At 48.8% G+C, this 16,689-nt stretch overlaps 1 protein-coding gene across 1 annotated transcript in view; it reads right to left on the reverse strand.

Moving 5' to 3' along the window:
- LOC129703274 (histone-lysine N-methyltransferase MECOM-like) overlaps window positions 1-16,689 on the reverse strand; it is a 703,041-nt gene that overhangs the window by 53,664 nt on the left and 632,688 nt on the right. The window contains exons 8-9 of the mRNA XM_055645612.1: window positions 1,776-2,160; window positions 513-600 (exon numbers count right to left, since the gene is read on the reverse strand). Coding sequence (XP_055501587.1) covers window positions 513-600; window positions 1,776-2,160 — 473 coding nt within the window. The remainder of the gene's footprint in view (window positions 1-512; window positions 601-1,775; window positions 2,161-16,689) is intronic.

Consider the following 16,689-nt stretch of genomic DNA (forward strand, 5'->3'; position numbering starts at 1 on the left):
AGGTGCTGTTCTGATGGTTTTAATAAAAACAGTGGGCTAATGGGTATGAAACTCTTACATGAAATAAACAGTAAAATGAGGTGTGGCTTGTTATAAACCATCTGTATATTATTAGTAGTACAATCATTCCAGGTTTCATATTTCTACAATTAAAATAAATTAATGCATGGAGTTTCCAATGTATATATAAAACACAATTATCCATTGACCTACCTGGATTTGTATCCCTATGTAATTGCACAAAAATACACTGTGTAACTGGAGCACAATAATTCTAGCACACAATAAATAATGACTTGGTTTACTAGCCCTACATACAACAAACATATTGTGCTGCTGAGGATACAGCACTGTAACATGAATTAATGACAAACTGTTTCTTGACATTCTTATATGCTACAAAGAAAAACACACAATGCAATTTGGGTACAATAATCCAACAGGTCAAGTCTGATATAACACTGGATTAACATTTCTCAAAATGGGGCCAATGAACAGGGAAATCCATTTACCTGTGGATGGAATAGGAAACTGGGAGCAGGCTTCATGTACTTCTCTTTTAGTCCTTCAACTGGGTCAGCTAGTTTCCTTTTTTCCACTCTACTTTGACAAAATTGTTCACAAAATTGATAAAATTAATCTTGGTTGGAGAAAGCATTGCGAAAACTAAAAAGACAACTTTTTTTTTTTCAATTTACGGCCCAAACAAACCAGTTAGTATCAGACAAATTTAATGTTTAATCCCACCCAATATTTATGAATATTTGTTGCTCTTGGGATCCTTTTATGCATCTCCATTGTAGACAATTTGTAGCCAATCATTCAGGTACAGTTATCTCCTACAAGTGGTAAACCTATCACATACACAAGACAATAAGAAAACGTTAATTGCAGTTGCAATTTTGGTAAGACACGGTGGCACGCCGGTAGAGTTGCAGTCTCACAGCGCCAAAGACCCGGGTTCGATCCTGACTATGAGTGCTGTTTGTACGGAGTTTGTACGTTCTCCCCGTGACCTGTGTGGGTTTTCCCCGGGTGCTCTGGTTTCTTCCAGCATTCCAAAAACATGCAGGTTTGTAGGTTAATTAGTTTCAGTAACGATTGTAAATTGTCCCTGGGGTGTAGGATAGTGCCAGTGCCCAGGGATCGCTCGTTGGCGTGGACTTGGTGGGTCGAAAAGCCTGTTTCCACTCTATTTCTAAACTACACTAAAGGTCCTTTTGGTTTAAACCTGGCTGCATCATCAGAAGCAGAGAATAGTTTGATTTGTTGCTTGCTACTATAGTATATAAGCAATATATATTAAAATATAAATGTGGGAACAACCTATGTTTTAAAATGTGAAATTAAAAAATGTTTACAGGCACTCAATCATAAACCAGCAAATTCTCAGATAAGCATCTCTTAAAATGAAAGCAAGATTGCAGGACGGCTTAACACGTATCAGTTTATGGGTAACTGAAGATGTGCAATTTCATTAAATGATGGTAATAATATAATTTATCAAGTGTGGCTAGCTCCTATTACAGTTTACAGCATTTATTGTGTAAGCCAGACAAAGCATAACATTAGGCAAAGCAGAGAACAGTTTCACTATGATATTCTTATCATTAAGTTACAAGATGTGAATGCTGACAATTAAGATGGTGCATAGTTTTGAAGGACATAATTGCCTTATATTACTTTGAGTCATATCGCAACAATCCTCAGTAGTTTTGTGCGTGTGCTTTTAATTCAAGATAAAATGCCACAGCAAAAGCAACATATTGTCTTACCTGTATATAGGATCCATGAAGAAAGGGGTTGGTTTGGCATGTTGCAGTGAATGGTCAGAGCTCTTGGCTTGCTCGATACTGGAGCCCCTCCTCTCCCCAAACACATGGTTCTTTCTTGGCGCCACCAGGGTGCTTGCATTGGCCCGGCTTCTGCTGCTCATACTCAGGTCCAGTGGCTGCTCTTCACTTGCATGGTGAGAAGTCAGTGGCTTTAAGGTCACGGGTGGCACTGGCTTCTCCTCCTTGCGTTTGGTTGTGAGGTCAAAGGGCGACTCGGAATTTGCCCCCCTCAGCTTCTTCAGCTCACTGGGTGACTGGGGCTCTATTTTTAAGGGTACAGCACTTAAGTCTCTATCGGGGAATGGATACATCGGTTGAGAGAATGTGGGGAAAAATTGAAAAGGGAACATGGATGGGTACGGCAAAGGCCCTACTTTTTTGTCTTGTATGCCGACAAGTCCAGTGGAACCAAAGTACTTCTCAGCAATGGAAGCAATAGCCTTGATGGAGTCATTAACAGCTCCTGTCACTGCAATCTGTTCATCCAGTGGTGGGGAAAAAAGTGAGTGGTTGGAAAATTCTCTCTTATTGTTGTTGAGAGGGACTGCTCTCTGGGGGCTAGTTGCTTTCTCCTCCGCAGTTTTGCCATTTTCTTTATTCTTCTCCTTGTCACTTTCAACGTCGCTCTCCAGGTCAGACCCGGAGGTTGTCTCCAAATCGCTGCCGCTGGGTGTGCTGACATCATCCAGGTCACTGCTTTCTGACTGGTCACTGGTTTTACTCCGGGGCTTCTCAGGGCACAGCCGGCTCGGGCACCCTACACAATCCCGTGGTGTAGAACTGGTTCTCCTCCAGAATGTCTGTGCCTTGATACCAGGCCGCGGTTGTGTGCCACACCCCTCTGCACGCATTCCTTGCACTTGATGGACCCGGTTCCGGCGTCCGCCCGACATCCTGTTATGGGGCAACGGTTGGAACATTGTGTTGATTTGGCGCAACTCCACTGCGTGTTTCGCTCGGCAAACCGGACACTGTCCACCCCCGTATCTCGGGGCCAGTAGTGATTGTTCGGGCTGCCCCGCCACCTAAGCTATGTCGGATCGGTCACCAGAGCCTGACTTCAGCATGAGTGGTAGCGTACGCGTCCCCCCTATAAACCCTGTTCCCCTCGAATGTCCTAGCCTCCGCCACCACGTATCCCCTCTCCCACGAAGTTAGATCCCACAAAAACGCCAAAACATCGGGCCACATCCCCCCTTGCACACCAGTGCTTTCTGGCCAGGTCAGGCTAACCCCTGTACATTCGCCGAGATAGAACGACACGCCTCACCGACTTTTATACCCGTGGCCCGACGCCCGGCGTTATAATATTGCTGCACTTACCCTGTTGGCTGTGGGTTAGCAGGGGGAATAACTAGGCTCCTCCGGCAACACATGACAGGGCTTGTATGGGTGGATTATAAGTGGGCGGTACCTGGGAAGTTGTACGGACAGCCCCCCCCCGCCTGAAGGCCTTTCCCTAACTATTTTGTGGTCGCGTGGCACCAGCTTCTACTCCTGATCCAGGTGCGACGGCGGAACGGGATAACTGCTTTAGCACATGTGCAGGAATAGATCATGTGCCCGGTTTACCCCAACCCCGCTCGCCCACAATGCCCCAACCCAGCAGCACACAGCTACACCGGCCGCATTTGGAGAGCCGGACATGGGCCGGGCCGCTTTCAGACGTACGGAGTCTCCCCGACCCTCTCATTTGCCGACAGGGCTGCTGCTCCCCCCCCCCCGGTCCGCATGCGTACGCAGCCTTTGCCCATGTGGCCTTGTGTCGAGCTCCCCGCACGCCTCGTTCCCGGGACCCCCCCCGTCCATTCAGAGTTTCTACTCTCCTCTCCCTCCGGGCACCGCACACCCCCCCCCCCCCCCCCTCCCCCCCCCCCCCCCCCCCCCCCCGCCCCCCCCCCCCCCCCCTTTATTGTCGTTGCGAGCCGCCCCCCCGCGAATTGGCGTTGTTTTCTGAAACGAACCCCCACAATTCTTCACCGTCCGGGAGATGTTCCCTGGTACAGGTCCCTGTGACCCCCTCTGGCCCATTTTGCCGCACACGCTCCCGCCCTCCTCCGCTTCAGGCCGACCATGTGTGGGACCGTTCCAAGACGGTACCATGACCGACAGTGGTCACATCGCCGCGAGCCCCCTCCCTACATGCTGCTGCACTGTTTACTATATCCCGTGTCCCTCTTTCCGTGTTCCCGCTGCCCTCACTCAACCAGCCGGTCTCCTCGTTCCCCCCACGCCCCCCTACCCCCCGTGCCCTACTGCTGCACCAGCGTCCCTCTGCGCTTTTTGCACTTGTTCGACAAGACTTTTCCGCCCAGTTTATTTCTCTTATTCATTTCCGTCGGCTCACCTTACTTTGCGCCCCCCTACCACACCCCCACGCCGAGGCACTTAATCCCGTGCAGTCCCACTATTTACGAAATCACGTTTCTCTATTCATGATCGGCCTCTCTATTCATCGTCTCGCTGTATGTCCCGCCTAAGCTATGGTGGTTACATGCTGTAGCTTGCAAAGCCTGTCCCCGAACAAGTTGAGCCATCTAACCGTCGGACGTTTGGCCGCTCTTTGGCTTTTGTGCCGTTGTTCGGGTGCCACGCTCCCTGCTGGCGTTCTCCCTCTCCGTCTGGCGCTTTCCAGTATGGTTCGAGGGCTATGGCCACCGTGGGCACTGAGCCACCTAGTTCTGGCTTGGCTTCTGGCGAGAGTTGGTACGCCGGGCCACTTTCTACTGTATGGCTCGATTGCACTGAACCCAACGGACGAATAAGAGCGTGGGCCTAGGGTCTCCACCTGTGCACGGACATACAGCCGGCCGGTAGCTTGTGGGCGGCCTGTAAGGCAAGGCGCCAGGTCTGCGCTTGTCAACTGTCTCTCTACCGCTGCCTGTTGCCGCCCTGGTTTTGCTCCCAACCGTCGTGTTTTCTCCAGCCCATGGCCCGGCCCAGTATATCTCAGGCCCTGCCGTGTGCATGCTGTGCCCCTGACCCTGGGCCCACGTTCCCCCCCGAGACGATGCTCTGCTCTTCTGCACCGTACCACCACAGTTCTGACAGGAACCTCGACATAAGCGCTTGCTTAAGCCAGCCTCTGGCCGCTCGCCAAATCGCGAGGCATGAAGCACGCCGCTTACCGCAACGTACCACCCCTCCAACGTTGCTGGATCCAGTTTCCATCTCCTACGCCACCTCCCGAAATGCCAAAAACCCACACATGCGGCACGTGGGTGATTGCGCTACTTGTCCCCCCACAGCTTTTTCTTTGTCAAAGAATGCACCCGTCTCCCCCTACCAGCTCCCAGTCGTCTTCTACCGCCGAGCACCGGACCGCCGCGTGCACGTCTCTCTGCCCATTGCGTTCTGGTCTCTGTCCCTAGCTTTCTCCTCCTAAGTTTCCAGCGGGCACTTTCCAAGCCGTGCAGTTCCTTAACCACCACAGCCCTCCATTCGCCCGCACCCGACACTATAACCCAACCCCCAAACATGACGTGCCTCTATGCCCTGCACGTACACACCCCCCTCTGTCCCCCATGCCCTGTTGCCTTCATCCCTCTCGCCCCACTCTGCTGATACGCCTTGCGGCCCCACTACTCACCCCCTTGCTTCTGCTAGCAATTCCCTACAGCTAAGGCCTGGTTCCGCTCACAGCCTCCTCCCCCTACCCTCAGCTCAACCCTGGTATACGTGAGACACCCGTTTAAACCGTGCGGCCACACCGTGCGACCCCCGCACCACGGGTGACGTGCTACTTCTCCCCCTTCTACTCCGGTTGGCATCACACATCGCGTTTTTCTCTCACCACCACTACCTAAAAACCACTGACCCCCTTACACTTCCTTCCCACCTGCTGCTTGCATCCACCCAACTCTATTTCTTTCACCCCAACCAATAGATTTCACAAATTACTCCGCTCTCCGCCCCCATTGCAGTCACCTACCTGCTGGTCGACCCGCTTTCGCTTGTGCGCCAGTTTGTCCCCGGCGCGCGTCGAATGTCGCAAACCCAGGCCTCCCCATTGACCAGTTCTCCCACCCACTAACGGTGATTTGTCCGCTCGAAATGGGGCCACTTTGCTTTCTCCACTACGCACCGGCCCCCCCAGCCCGGCTCTGACCCCCCCTCCCAACCCTATGTTGCCGCGCTGATGGACTCCCCCCGAAGCCCCCCCTGGGGCGCTCCTTTTCCGCGGGCTGCCGACCGCCCGCATTCTGGCGCCGCCGCGACCTCGGCCGTTTCGGGCGCCTTTGCGTTGCGTTCTCCGTTTTGCTCTTTGGGGATCGCCCAAATATGCTCGCACGCAACGGTGTGTCATGTTGTGCTACTCGCTTTCCGCTCACACGACCTTACACCGTTCCTACTGCCTGGGTCCTCTCCCCGTTTTTTCCCTGGGGTACTACCCACTTCCGCCCTTGGTTTGCTGCACCTTTCTCACGATCTCCTTTTTTCTGCGGTGCCCTGATGCGACAGGCATAGATCTCCGGCAGAGTGTGTCGTCGCTCCGGTCTGGCCTGGCAACCCTCATGACTCTCCCCACCTCCTGTTTTCTCTGGAGGTGACAGCACACGTCACTTACACCTTCACGCGGCCCCCGCTCACACTGTGTCCTCCCTGTTTTTTGTTCTGCTGGCCTCCTACCACTTTCCCGCAGCCAAACTCCCGCCCACCCCCCGGACCTTTGCCTGGCACTGCTGCTACACCCCCTAACCCATGTCCCTCTTGGCCACTTTGGGACCTATCTCCGGGTCATGCGCCGTTGTCTCCCGCCCACTGCGGCATCCTCTACATGCATCCCCGTCGCGTACGGCCAGACCGTGTGCGCCAGATCGCGAACCTCACCTGGCTTGCCGCCGGTGCAGCTCTATCAGACGCTGGTGCGCGGCCTCCGTGGCGGGCCCGGTTCCCGTCTGACCTTGCCATACATTCTGCTTTTGGTCTGGGGTTTGCTGTGCCCCACTTCGGGTCCTGCCTGACACCGCTTCTCGCGGTTTTCCTCGGGCCGTTTAGGACATCTTGCCGCCGGGCTTCCGTGGGCCTTTTTTTCCCACCGCTGCCCGTCTTGGTCGGCCGGGTATCGACGATCTGCCTCCGAGGGCATGCGCCATACCATAACGCACTGCCTTGGTACGCCGACCACGCTGGGCTCAGGCTTTTTTTCCCCATCAGTGTCCTCCCCTTCCTCCCCGGTTGGCAGCGTGTGTTTTCTTTTCGCCTCGGCACACTTTCGACGTTCCTCTCCCGCGGCCCGGCTCCGCCGACCCCAAATGCCCCTTACTCTCCGTGCTCCTGCTGTCACCGCTCTTTCGCCCTCCCTTGTCCGCCCTCCACTGGTCTTTCGGTTAAACCTTGTGCCCCACACCCCCAGCCTTGCTCCCCGCCTTGCCGGCGACCGGATCACCTCGGTTGATCCCTGACGCTGGTTTCCTTTTACCATAGCATTACACTCAACAACCTCTATCTAGCACTTCCGTTTCACAAGAAAAATCACAAACGGCCCATGCCCCCCACATCGACTGGCGCTCCGTTTCATTCGTACCCCTGCCTCTCTAATTTGGCCGCCTTTTCTCCCCGTTCCCGTCAGTGGCTCTGGGCCGACCCCTGCCCCCGTCAGTCGAGGGCTGCTTCTCCCCCCGTGGCGTCCTGCGGTAAGCTGATGTACCGGGGTTGCTGGCAGTCCATGTTTTGCACCTGTGCACAAGGTTCCAGCAGCCACAACGATTTGACACACATCAACCTCCAACCACGCGCCGGTTTCACCAGTCATTGTTCTTCTAGCGCCTCACCTTGCACCAACCGCCTGCTGCAAGCCCCGCCTCCGACGCCACCAACACCGGTTCGCCTGTTGGGTAGTCCCACCAAGCATACCACCACAGTCTGTTTCAGGCCCGCCTCTTCATCCCGCCTCGCCCCTGATCAGCCAGTACGCTCCCCAACGGGAGAACGATTCCTCCAAACACATCTTTCGCCGTCCCTCAGCTGCGATCTTTTTTTCCCTTGACTGGGATGAACACGTTCTTTTCTGCTTCATCCATAGCATCGCACTTGGCATTCAGATCTTCCTGCTCCGGGCATCGGCTTCGCTTTCGTGGCCCCTGCCTGTACATAGTTTTCCCCCGGTCTGTGCTGGTTCGTTTGCTGCGTGTGGTTGCGTGGTACTGGCCCCCCTTTCCCCGGTTTGTTGTGGCCGTCATGATCCTCTTTCCTCGTTTCTGCTTCGGCTCCGTTGCTGGGCCCGTTTCCCCTGCCCTGGTTTGCTTTACCCACCCGGTAGCACGGCCTTGTTCACACGGTCTTCCATACACAGCCGGCGCGTTGCACAGCCTGCGACGCCTCTCCACATTTGGGTATCGCCCCCGCGCTTAACCCTGGCTTCCGCTCTCCTTGCTCCTTCCCTGTGCGCTGCTTGTGCCTGTGTCGGACTTTGCCCTCTGCCCTGCTTGCGGCGTGGGGGGTTGCGGGCCGCGGGGGTTTGGCGTGGGAGGTCTGCCGCCACCCCATACGTCTCTCCTCCCTGAGTTCGTTCTGACCCCCCCTCACCCGCCCTCTCCCCACAGTACAAGCCTTCGTCCACACACCAAGACTCCCACACTCCTCCTCCCAGCCCTCCCCTACACGCCACCCCAGCCACCCTTTTTCCACTTCACCCTTGAGACTCCTATCGAGTCCATCACCCCCACACACCCATTCTTCCCCCGTCCCCCTGTCTCCACTCCTCCTCTTCATCCTCCTTCACCGACCTCCCCCAATTTCTGTGCTGTTTGTCTGTCTAACTTCAAATCCTAGCACAATTAGAGAAAGTACATCATGATAATTCCTGATTATACAAGCCATAAATGATTTGTCAAAATTAATTAAATTAAAATATAATATAGCCAGGAATTAGCATACATGCACTCCAAATGACTGACATTAAAATCCTCTACCAGTTTCGATAACTTTTTCAATATTAGTTCGGCAAGTTAGGAATTCACTAAAAGCACAATGGGTGTTCATAGAATAACATAAATGTTATCTTTGTTCTCATCTCCAAATAGTCATTCTTGAATTAAAAGTACGATGCTTAGAAAATGTTCCTATTTATCACATAATGTGCCAGAAACCTTCTCCGCAATCAATTGAAACAAATCACTGTGAAATCATTGTGCTGATCAACACATTATAGAAAATATATCTGCAGAAATGATTTACTTCCCCTCTATTAACTCAAGAGTTCAAATGTCAGTTGTAACTGTCACTGTATGTCATGTTGTTACTTGTGGGCGGAGCACAAAGGCAAATTCCTTGTATGTGAATACTTGGCCAATAAACTTACTTACTTACTTATAATCCAGAACTGGAACCATCCTTTCAGATGCAGTGCCCTTTATGGATGCATTTAATCAATTAAAAAAGTTTGAAGTGCATTTAAAAACAAAATCTCTTTATAAAATGTATATCTCTCAAAAAACAATGGCAAACAAATAACTCTGCCGTTCTGATTAAGACCTACTAATATCTATACATATATTTTAATATATATAGTGACACAGTGGTGCAACGGATAAAGCTGCTGCCTCACAGTGCCCAAGACCCAGGTTCAATCCTGACCTAGGGTGGTGTTTGTGTGAATTTTGCACATGTTCTCCTTGTAACTGTATGGGATTTGTCCAGGTGCTCCAGTTTCCTCCCATATGCCAAAGACTTGCAGGTTTGTAAACATAGAAATAGAAACATAGCAAATAGGTGCAGGAGTCGGCCATTCAAGCCAGCACCGCCATTCAATATGATCATGGCTGAGCATTCAAATTAGTACCCCGTTCCTGCTTTCTCTCCATATCCCTTGATTCTGTTAGCCCCAAGAACTATAGCTAACTCTCTCTTGAAAACATCCAGTGAATAGGCCTCCACTGATATCTGTGGCAGAGAATTCCACAGATTCACAACTCTCTGGGTGAAAAAGTTATTCCTCTACTCTCTCGGTGAAAAAGTGTTTCATCAACTCCCTGAGTGAAAAAGTTTTTCCTCAGTTAGGTGGTAGGTTAATTGACCTCTGTAAAATTGTCCCTAGTGAGTAAGGAATGGACGCGAAAGTGGGATAACATAGAACTAGTGTGAATGGCTGATCGATAGTCCTGGGGCCGAAGGGCCTGTTTCTCTGCTGTCTCATTCAATCAATCAAAAGTGATTTAAAAAATATTTTCAAAACCCAATTGTATAACTAGTCACCTATATGTACTTGGTACTAATATTGATATTACTCACGACCAACACCCATTTTCTGCCTGCGCTATCCCCAGAAAATAAAATGGTTTGAGAGACATAAAGTAAAGATTCCAATTAAAAACACGATGACTAAAAGCATGGAATTCATACCTTCCCAACATTGGAGAACTCGCTGTGCTAATTGACTGCTGCATTTCCTACATTACAACAATGGCCACAATTCAAAAGAACTCAACAAGTTGTAAAACACTTTGGAGTGGCTCGAGTCCATGAATGGTGCTATGTAAAGCATCTATTTTTGTTCAATGAAAACTTAAATAATCCAAAGGGACCATGGTTGAAATAAATCATTTAATGCAAAGATTTTTCTAGGAGCAAGCTAAGCATGTCAATATATTTGTTTCATTTTATAACACACCTTGCTTCCCGTGACCTGATGAAGGGCCTTCTATCTGAAACAGATTTCCACGCATGTTGCGCGCCCCTATTTCTAATTCTAACACATTCTCCATGGGTGGTACAGTCATGCAACTAGCAGAGTTGAAGCTTGACAACTCGAGTGAACCAAGGTTCAATTCTCATCATTATGTGGAGTTTGCTCATTCTTCCCTACATTGGCCTCCTCCGGTTGCCATGGCTTCCTGACACATCCCCAAGATATACGAGGATCGGTAAGTTCATAATAAGTCATAGGAGCAGACTCCTGACTTATTCAGGATAAGTCCCATTCGGCCCATCGAGTCTACTCCACCATTCAACCATGGCTGATCTATCTTTCTCTCTCAACTCCATTCTCCTGCCTTCTCCCCATTAACCTTGACACCCTTACTAATCAAGAATCTGTCAATCTCCGCCTTAAAAACACCTACTGACAGGCCTCTGCAGCCGTCTGTGGCAATATATTCAACAGATTCACCACCCTCTGGCTGAAGAAATTCCTCCTGATCTTTCTAAGGTGCGACCACTGGGGGTGAGGGGAGGGTGGAAACTGATGGAAATACGGGGCGAGTGGGAATTGGACGACCGATACTGGGATTGCAAGCATCCACTTGCTTTAATCCATGGGGATGCTTTATGGCCTGCACAGACTTGGTGGTCCGGGGCCAGTTTCCATGCTATATCTCTCCATTATGGACCCAATGGCGGGTTAATTAACATTAGGTATGTTGCAAAGCCTACCTGAAGCGTCGCTGAAATTCTGTCCCAGCCCGTGTGAGCGATTTTGGCGCCGTTTAGAGGGGGGGCGGGTTTAAAACGCGATTTTCCCTAGGCTGTTCAAATCGAGGTTTTTCAGCCTAGTTAATTATTAACGAAAAATCGCTGGAAGATTCCGTAGCTGGAGCTATTTTTAGTTTTAAGAGTTTTCTTTACTTGTTATAGCAGGTTAAAAATTAACCTCTAAACCCACGACCGCCGACAACGGGTCGGATCTCATACAGGGGAAAACGGAAGGTAGGCTGTTTATTTTTACGTTAAAAAGGGCTTCTTAAGATCCCTTTATACAAAGTTTAATGTTGCGAGTAGCTAATTTGGGCCCCATTATGTCCCGCAGTATTTTTCTGGGCATTTGAGGGCAAAAATCTAGCGCAATGTGAATGTTCTAAACCAGCGCGTTCACAGGATCCCACTAGAAAGCCGATTTAAATGGACTTTAATTTACAGCAATTGAACACTAAATTCCTTCCATGTGGCCTATAAATTAATGTAAATGAGATTTAAAAATCATGTTTTATTGTGAATTATTTGTGAATATTATTTGGACACTTAGGCTATTTAAAAATGTTAATCATTTATTATGAAATGGATAGATGTTTAGATCTAGTAATTGAAGTCTGAAATTAGCTACAATTGGGTAACTAACTAATTATATGCTTTAATTTCAGGTCATCCAAATAAGATTATTTTATATTTGTTTCAGAATGCTTCAATCTATGATAACTGAAAATTTCATTCAGTTCTCTTAATTTTTAAGAAAGTTATGGGCTTTTGACTTTCCACGATCACAGCTTTTTTGTTATGTCCATAGAAAATCAATAGGGAACAAGATGCTAATTTCCGAGTATGAAAATGGCCATAACTTTTTAAATACTTGAGATATGAAAGTGAATTAGGTGTCAAATTAAACTTCTTTTTATGCTTTATCTGATGGGATAAATTGCAGACTTGATTTTTTAAATCTCAAAATTTTGTAACATTGCTATTAACACCAGGCAATCCCAATATCAGCCGTACAATTCCTCACATTACGAGAGGGCCAACTGGTAAATACCAACACATTGAAAAGATAGCTTCACTTTTATGATCAGGAAAGGTGGCCTGCTTTAGTTAATGAGGTCCCATTAATTATTAGAAGCTGAATCGTAAACATAAAAAATAATCAGGAATTCAAAGCAATTCTAAAAATAATTTCCCTTTGCTCTGCTGTGCATTTTGGCAACTCAGACATCTCAGTGTCTATCAAACTCCCCAGAGAGCAGATAATGCGTGGTTTGCCAGAGCCACATGTGGGGGTAATATAGAAAAGCTAGCAGCACTCAGCTCCGTGCAGTCTTTCAGTTTCACACTTCATTGTTTCAGCCGAGCTTCTCCTCTTGTACCTCCCCTCTCTAATTTCTAAATGTTCCAGGCATTACCACCTGACAAGCTTTTCATCACTTCAAATGCTGTGAGCACACCACAAACCACAAACCACTTTGTAGTATCAGGTCCATCTGATGCCAGTGTGCTTTGTGAAGTAATTTTCGGAGAACACAGTAATTAGGCAGTACTCAGGGGCTACATATTTGTTGCTTATTAAAACAAATTAAGTTCTATTTTGAGTTTGTTTGGCCCATGCATCCATGTGGTTTCCATTCAGTGGCTTCACCTTTTTTTCAATAAGCTAATAATTACTTTTTTTGTTTTATTATAGTCAAGGATTTTTTTTTCCCTTTAGCTAAGGCAGGATGCAGTAATAAGAGACAGTTGCTGAGAACAGGCCCAGCAGAGGGATATACTGAGTGTGCGTGTGTGGGCCTTTTAAATAAATGACTATGGGTGAAGTTGTAGAGAGCAGGTAATACAACACAACTCTTGAACAATATAACTCCACTCTGTACAGCTGGATTGCCAGACAATTTGTAAGATCATTACTTGGCAGTGAACAAATAAAAACCAAGTGTGATATCATTGGATAGCTTTACAGTGCAAACAAAAATGTGATTAACTCGGGTTTAATCTCTTGAAGGTGCAAAAATGGGATCAAATGTTCCAAAAGGTGCAATCATTTGTTGCCGACGTTCCTACCAAACTCAGAATCAAATAATTAATGGGCAATAAGATCTGAGAGTGAATGTTGCCCAAGCTGGTTTAATGTCCATTTCTTAGGCATTAACAAGCACGGTGGATGGATGGATCACACAAGTTTTACTGCAGGGCCACACTCATCACAAACGACCTGGGTTTCAATTCTGGTTTCTATCAGGTTAGCTGTTCTTAAGCGGGTAATAACAGGACCATTACATCTGGTTTCACTACTCCTTTGAAATTAAGGAAAGAAGAAAATAAAATTCCAGATTTGTATTGGGAGGCACACGTGTGAATATCAGGTGAAGGTAGGATCCGATTATATTATTCTAGGCAATCAAAAAATTCGCAACAGATGCCCTCAAGTCTGAGTATGTTACTTAAATGGAGGTGGTACAGAATTGTACTGAAGTATGTGCCCATGGTTTTAGAGGATAAATTATGTATATTGGGAAGCAAATTAATTTCCGAACAGCAAACTGTTTAGTAAATGAAACTTGTGCTAGTTAAACAAAATTATACAATCCGAAAAGCTGAACGATTGAAGAGAAACTATTACGCGACTGATATGGTTTACGAGCTGCCGGGCTGGTTTGTCCTGATCTCCATGTTGGGCCTTGATGTGACTCCACTAATCAGATTACAATTGGCTTCAAGCTATTATCCAAGTTCACACAGTCCTCTCAGCTAGTCAGAGCAGAACATAGCCAGAAATAGATGTGAAAAGGCTCCTTTTACCTCATGGGATGCTGTGCAGGGTCTGAGCATTCCAGTGTGCACACCATGTACAACAGGCAACCAACCATAATTCTGACTCATGTGGTTCTTGCAGTAACATGATCACAGAGCCTGTGCCCAGTAGGCAGTCAGTTAAGCTAATTATATTGTTGTAATAGCAAGAGATGGACAGATAAGAGAAGTGTAAGTTTGCACAGGTGCAATGATAATGCATAACTCATGCTGAGGGGACATATGATTGTTTGACATATCTCCAATCTCTTCGACAATGGCAGTACCAGGCACTGCTGGTGTGTTCCACCAATGCAAGAAAAACATCCTACACTTTTCATAAGACATATGGAAAAAATGTTGAGCTGAAAATGGAGATTAAAGGCAAGGGGTGCAGGGGGCGGGGGGGGGGGGGGGGGGGGGGGGGGGGCGAGGGGAATACCTTTAATAAGAACATAAAGGAGTAGAAGAAACAGATAGAAAACCAAATACGTTGGAGAACTTCTACTGTAGGAACTCATAGACATGGACATGGCACCAGCAGTGAAAAGGATTGGGGGGAGGGAGGAGATTTGTACAGGTGCCTGGGGGTTAATGGGGAGAAAGCAGGAGAATGGGGTTGAGAGGGAAAGATAGATCAGCCACAATTGAAAGGCAGAGTAGACTTTATGGGCCAATTGGCCTAATTCTGCTCCGAAAACGTAAGAACTTATGAGATGGGGTGCAAACACAAATTTCTAGAGCCAGAGGAACAGTCAGAATTTGGAAGAAAGGTTCAATTGGATTGGGAAGACAAAAAAAAAACAGGAGAAACTGGTGAGGCAGCATCTATGGAGTGAAGGAACAGGCGACGTTTCGGGTCGAGACTCTTCTTCAGACTGATGCTGGCGGGGGGGGGGGGGGGGGGGGGGGGGGGGGGGGGGGGGGGGGGGGGGAAAGAAAGGAGGAGGCGGAGACAGTGGGCTGGGGGAGAGCTGGGAGGGGAGGGGAAGGAGGGAGAAAGCAAGCACTACCTGAAATTGGAGAAGTCAATGTTCATACCACTGAGGTGTAAACTACCCAAGCGAAATATGAGGTGATGTTCCTCCAATTTGCGGTGGGACACTCTGGTCATGGAGGAGGCCCAGGACAGAAAGGTCGGATTTGGAATGGGATGGGGAGTTAAAGCATTGAGATACCGGGAGATCAGGTTGGTTATCGTAAACTGAGCGGGGGTGTTGGGCGAAGCGATCGCCAAGCCTGCGCTTGGTCTCACCGATGTAGAGCAGTTGACACCTGGAACAGAGGATCCAATAGATGAGGTTGGAGGAGGTGCAGGTGAACCTCTGCCTCACATGGAAATACTGCTTGGGTCCTTGGATGGAGTCGAGGGGGGAGGTAAAGCGACAAATGTAGCATTTCCTGCGGTTGCAAGGGAAAGTACCAGGGGAGGGGGTGGTTTGGGTGGGAAGGGACAAATTGACCAGGGAGTTATGGAGGGAACTGTGTGGAAAGCAGAAAGGGGAGAAGATGGGAAGATATGGCCAGTGGTGGGATCCCGTTGGAGGTGGCAAAAATGTTGGAGGATTATCTGTTGTATGCGATGGCTGGTAGGGTGGAAGGCGGGGACAAGGGGGACTCTGTCCTTGTTATGGGTCGGGGGATGGGGAGTCAGAGCGGTGCTGCAGGTTATAGAGGCGACTCTGGTGAGAGCATAATCTATAGTAGAAGAGGGGAACCCCCGTTCCCTAATGAATGAGGACATCTCCAATGCCCTGGTTTGGAACACCTCATCCTGGGTGCAGATGCGGTGTAGACGGAGGAATTGGGAGTAGGGGGATAGAGTCCTTACAGGAAGCAGGGTGGGTAGAAATGTAGTCCAGATAGTCAATGGAGTCAATGTAGTCATTAGGTTTGTAGTAGATATCGGTCAGTCTGTCACCTGCGACGGAGATGGTGAGGATGGTGATGGTGGGGATGATCAGCCATGATCACATTGAATGGCGGTGCTGGCTCAAAGGGTCAAATGGCCTACACCTGCACCTATTGTCTATTGTCTAGAAACGGTAGGGAGATGTTGGAAATGGTCCAGGTGAATTTGGAGGAAATGGGAGTAGTCAATGGAAAAGTTGTTGAGGGTAAGGACCTGCTCCACTAGGTGGAAGAGTGTGTTAGTAGACGGGGATTGATTGGTTCTGCAGTTGAGGAAGAACTGGAGGGCTTTTAGACCCTTCTGATGGGGGATGGAGGTGTAGAGTGACTGGACATCCATAGTGAAGATGAGAGAGTGGGGGCCTACAAAACGGAAGTCGTGGAGGAGACGAAGAGGGTGTGAGGTGTCTTGGACATAGGGAGGGAGGGATTTGACCAGGGGGGGATATGATGTAGTCGAGTTATATGAAGATAAGTTCGGTGGGACAAGAACAAGCAGAAACAATGGGTCTACCAGGACAGTCAGGTTTGTGGATTTTGGGGAGAAGATTAAAATCGGGCCATGTGGGGCTGGGGAACGATGAGGTTGGATGCTTGGAAGGGCAGGGAGCTGGGAATGATGAAGCCAGTGATGGTGCTTCATCGCTTCTGGATTGGGAACATCGGAGTTGGTTGGGAAAGATATGGAATGACTTGTACAGAAGGAAAGAACACTGGTCGTGGCAGGTCAACAAAG

The sequence above is a fragment of the Leucoraja erinacea genome, chromosome 14 (assembly GCF_028641065.1).
Source record: "Leucoraja erinacea ecotype New England chromosome 14, Leri_hhj_1, whole genome shotgun sequence".
NCBI classification, from domain to species: Eukaryota; Metazoa; Chordata; class Chondrichthyes; order Rajiformes; family Rajidae; genus Leucoraja; species Leucoraja erinaceus.